At 39.0% G+C, this 4,990-nt stretch overlaps 1 protein-coding gene across 1 annotated transcript; it reads right to left on the bottom strand.

Moving 5' to 3' along the window:
• Nucleotides 1-1,584: 1,584 nt before the first annotated feature.
• On the bottom strand, nt 1,585-4,583 carry G6M90_00g111620 (uncharacterized protein; the record flags this gene model as incomplete). Its single annotated transcript, XM_066131833.1, has 4 exons — nt 1,585-1,844; nt 3,857-3,944; nt 4,257-4,367; nt 4,419-4,583. The coding sequence occupies 4 exons, from the start codon at nt 4,581-4,583 to the stop codon at nt 1,585-1,587; spliced, it is 624 nt and encodes a 207-aa protein (XP_065987826.1).
• Between the last annotated feature and the right edge of the window lie 407 nt (nt 4,584-4,990).

Here is a 4,990-nt window from a genome sequence, read left to right as displayed (position 1 = left end):
ATGTCTATAAACTAGGTGTTCATGCATTTCTTTGATGTATTCTTCTTGTAAGTCTGGTGGTATCCAGATTTTTTCTCCATACATTGGTACTCCTCCTGGGTAGTATGTGTATTCTATTGGTACGTCTCTAATATGTTGGATATTATTTGTTGCCTATTAGTGTATTTTGCCGTATACTGGGTCTTCTTTTTGTACTTTTAATATGGCATTTAGTTGTCTTTACTGGAAATTGCCATTTTTATTGATCTTAAGGAGTTATCCTGTTGCTATAAGTACTCCTATATCGTAGTCGCTTCTTTAACTTAGAGCGTCTACTCGTCCGTTCTTGGATTCTTTTTGATAGATGATTTCGTAGTCAAATTCTGAAAGATATTCAGCCTATTGAATTTGTTGTCTATTTAATTATTACGTCATCGCAAAATGAGAGATATTCTTATGATCGGTATACACCTTAACTTTGTGTTTGCTTCCCATGAGATAGTGTCTAAATTCCTTAAAAGTATTGATAATTACTAGGAATTCTTTATCATAAATAGGGTAGTTAAGTTCTGCTCTATAAAGTTTCTTTGAGTAGAACGTAATAAGGTGTAGTTTTCCGTTATCGTCTCTTTGTCCAACTTATGCTCCTAGAGCAAAGTCTGATAAGTTGGTTTCTAATTCCGTTTCCTTTTCTAGGTCAAAGGTTCTCAAAACAGGTTCGGATGTGATAAGTTCTTTGATCTTGTCAAAGGCATATTATGCCTCATCGTTCCAGTCCCACTGCTTATCCTTTTTGGTAAGTTCATCCAAGAGTGCTGCGATTTCGCTATAGCTCTTGATGAATCTCCTGTAATAGTTCGTAAAGCCTTTAAAGCTTTGTATATCCTTAATATTCTTCGGTGTTGGCCAGTTCCTTACTGCCTCAATCTTTATTTTTTCTATTTATATCTCGTTTGGTCGTATTGTGTGTCCTAGGAAGTCTACTTCCTGTGTATAGAACTTACATTTTGCTGGTTTAAGTAATAGTTTAGCGTCTTATAGTGTTCTTAGTACCGTGTGTACGTGTTCCTTGTGGTCTTCTAGGGTTTTTAAGAAGATTAGTATATCATCAAGATATACTACCACGAAGTTATCCAAATATTCTTATAGTACACTGTTAATCATTCTCTGGAATATTGCTGGTGTATTAGTAAGCCCCATTGGCATTACCAAATATTCGAATAGTCTGAACTTTGTTCTGAAGGCTGTCATCCATTTGTGACCCTTCTTTATTCGAATCAAGTTATATGCTCCTTTTAGGTCTACCGCGGTGAACCAATTCATACCGTGCAATCGGTCCCGTAGTTCTGATATTAGTAGCAACGGTGTTCTGTCTTTCATGGTAATCGCGTTTAATCGCCGATAATCCACTACTAACCGTAATTTTCTGTTTTTCTTTGGAATAAATATAACTGGGTATCCAGCTTCTGATATCGATGCTCTGATATAGCCTTTTGCTAGCATCTCGTCGATGTATTCTCGTAACGTTTCGAGTTCTTTTGCGTTTAAGTTGTAGATCTTGTGGAATGTTGTTGACTTTCCATCTGCTAATTCGATTTTATGATCCTATTGACTGTGTTCGGGTAATCCGGTTTCTAATTCTTCTGCGAATAATTTTTCGTATTTCCGGTATTTCTTAGGGATATTCTTGAGTCTTTCTTCTTTCGTTATTGGGCTTTTGTCGTCTTTATCGTTCTTGTTCCTCTTTTCTCCTTCGAGTTTCTTGTTTGTGTTCGCGAGGTCTTTCCTTAAGGTGGCAATAACCTTTCGGATCTTGGCTTTTATCTTCTTGTTGCTTATTGTTGTTCGTATCCCGGTTTGTAGCGCTATCGAGGTTATTACGGTAGATCTAATTGTTTTGACTGCTTTTCTGCCGCTTGTTTGTTGTTATTGGTCCTTGGATAACTTGCTTGAAGGTTTTTTTTCTTCAGAACTCTGTTCATAAGCTAAGTTATGACGAAATTTCGTTCTTTCTTCCGAATTCTGCTGATTCTGTTGGCCTGAAGTCTCGTTCCACTTCAGTTGGCCTGTCCTCCAGTTGATTAGTGGGTTACTCTCCCATAACCATGGGTACCCTAACACTAGGTCGTGTTCCAATACGTCTATAACATTGAGTTAAATCACTTCTGAATAACCTTGAATCTGTACTTCGAGATGATCAGTCTCTTGGTTAATAATTCCGTTATTATAAGCAAAAAGTTTTCCTTTAATATTAGTTAACTCGTATAGTGCCTTTTTGTGTTTCCACGGTAGTTAGTAACAATTCACAACTCTAGGTGAGATATAATTGCCTATCGCGCCACTATCCACAAGTATGCGAACGCGATGTCCCATGACTTCGGCGTCTAATACCATCTTATCGCTTCGTCCGCTTTTGGTTGCGTTAAGGGTTATTAGCGTCTTTCTCTTCATGCCAGCCTGTAGCCCTTTTACAGATGGCGTGCCTCGTTTTTTAAGTTTTCCGGAATAGATTCTTCTGCGATTTGTCGTTTCATTTCTTAGTACTATTCTATAGGTCCAGTTCCATTTTATAGGTGCTTAAAGTAAAACCCATCGTCAAACATTTGACATAGGCGATTATAAATTTAGTTTTTCATTTCTCTATGTTTTTCGCATCTTAGGTTGTCGCAGTTTACCGTATATTTCCTGTTACATCTGGGGTTAAACTTCCGTTCGTTGTACCACTTATCCAGATTTTGTTCATTATGGTATATTAATTTTATGGTTCCCCTAGGGTCTTTCTGTTCGAGTATGTCTAATGCTCGCTGTGTCTGTTTGTATACTACTGGTGTTCCACATTGCCACTTATGCCATTCTCTGGCCTTATCTACCATATGTTCTGAGCAATTTGGTAGTGGGCATTCCATGTGGTCTTTTGTTTCACATTAAGGTGATTTGAGTAGTAGCTCTCTTCGGTGCGTTGGGATCTTTCCCTTATACACATACTAATGCCACTGCCTGTTCTTTGTATATATATATAACTGGCATGTGTCTGATTCACATACGTCCGTAGGATCTGTATAAGCTTAGCATTTAATAGGTGTGTTTGAATTAGGTTCTAAGATCATCGTTTGATCGTTATTGATTATCTTTACTCTCCATTCTAGGAGTTCCCATCTAAAGTATAGTGCTTTGATTAGATATCCTTTTATCCTGATTAGAAATGCATCTAGTCGTGCCTTGGTTTAAAAGTGTGCCTGGCACATTATAAACGCGCATAATGCCCATGCTAAACGTGTATGTTCTGCGTGTCTTAGTGAGAGTTTAGGATTATCTTCCTTCTCTCCTTCCAGAAACCATAGTATCTGGTTTTCTATTACCGTGGTAGTGTCCACTGCTAGAATAGGAATTACGAAATGTTTTCTTGTTAGTGCGGGGAAATATCGCTGTACAGCTTGTTCTTATGTGGCTGTCAGCCTTGCAAGCGTTTCTTCCTCGTTTTGTTCGTCTTCGGACGCTTCTGGAGTATCTAGGATTACGTTGTCGTCATCAACGCTTATTTCCCTTACTCTATCTTTCGGTTCGTCAAAGGTGGTAAGGATTTATGCGTCTTGCTCCTCCTTATATTATTATTCCCTTCGAATCTTCCTTGCTTCTGCTTGTTATCGCACCCAATCGAGAATTTCTTGGTGCGAGTCTTCGTCCAAATATTCTGGCGATTTTGGTTCATAGAGTTCCTTTCGTCCTGTTATTACAAGCGTTCTCTTTTCTATTGATTGTTCGTCTAGGTCTTCTTATACCAGTTGTTGGGCTACTTGCAGTCCATTTCCCATAAAGTTCATAATTTTCTTCTTTAGTTTTCTTGGTTCTTTTGGAAACCATCCTCTTTCTTGTTTACTGCTTATATAAACGTAGCAGTTGTCGTCATAGCAGAAGGTCCAGTTGAGGTTCTTATGTTCCACCTCTGATTCGGTAACTTCGATTTTCTGTTGGTTAGTAGAATTGAGTTGTTTCTTACCTCCTTTTGGTACTGGCTTCTATTCTTTCCTGGGTTTCTTGTATTTATTGGCGAAATGTCCTGGTTTTCCATAGTTATAACATTTCTTTTCCTTTTTGTCGTCTTTCTTGGTAGCGTTAAGCTCCATTCGTCCAGGGTTAAGAGTGTGACCATAGGCAATAAGTTCGTCACGCTTTTTGCGTTAATTGGCTTGGTAACTCTTTCCTTTGGTAGGGTTCTAGGTTCCTTTATCCTGTTTTTTCTGTATGCGTTACTAATACTATCTGTCATCGATTCGTACCGCCATAGCAATATAATCCAATAAGTTATCTGGTTTGTTCTCTCTGTAAAGTTCATCTTTGACTTCTTCCTTAAGTCCTTTATAGAAAGCTGACATAAGAGGTTCATCCTCCTAGTCAAGCTGAGATGCGAGTTATCAGAAGCGAGCGGCATAATCGGATACCAATCCCTTCTGCTTAAGCCCGTTAATGTAGTACTCAGCAGCTCTAGCTTTATCAACTGTTCTAAAGGCTTTCTTGATGGCTTTTTCGAACTCATTATAACTTTCAAAAATAGTGTTGGTTTCTTCTTCGTGGTCGTCTTTTTCTTTATTAAGGTAGTCCCTCATAATGGGTTCAAACCATGCGAGTGCCACTCCCGTCATATATCCTCCTGCGTGTAGTACCTTAATAGAGGATTCTTCCATTTTATTCGGGAATTGTCGGTGGTAAGCCCTGAGTTAAGTAAGGAATCCTTAAAGCGCACCCGGGGATCCATCGTACAGTCCTGGTGCCCTGGGTCTAAGGATTTCTCCCAAGTCCTTTTTAATTGTGGCAGCAGTCGTGGCTTATTCCTGCCGTTCTTCTTCCATCTATTGGACCCGTTCCCAAAGGCGTATAATCTCAGCAAGCATCTCGTGAGCAGAGATGGTTGTTGGTCCTTCTCGGGTTTCATTTGATCCAGATGCGGTGGTAGTCTTGCGTGGTGCTATATTAATAGTTATTAGGTATTACTCAGAGTAACGTGGTAGTAGTC

The sequence above is a fragment of the Metarhizium brunneum genome, chromosome 7, assembly GCF_013426205.1.
Source record: "Metarhizium brunneum chromosome 7, complete sequence".
In the NCBI taxonomy this organism is placed as follows: Eukaryota; Fungi; Ascomycota; class Sordariomycetes; order Hypocreales; family Clavicipitaceae; genus Metarhizium; species Metarhizium brunneum.
This window is presented reverse-complemented; position numbering and strand designations above follow the sequence as displayed.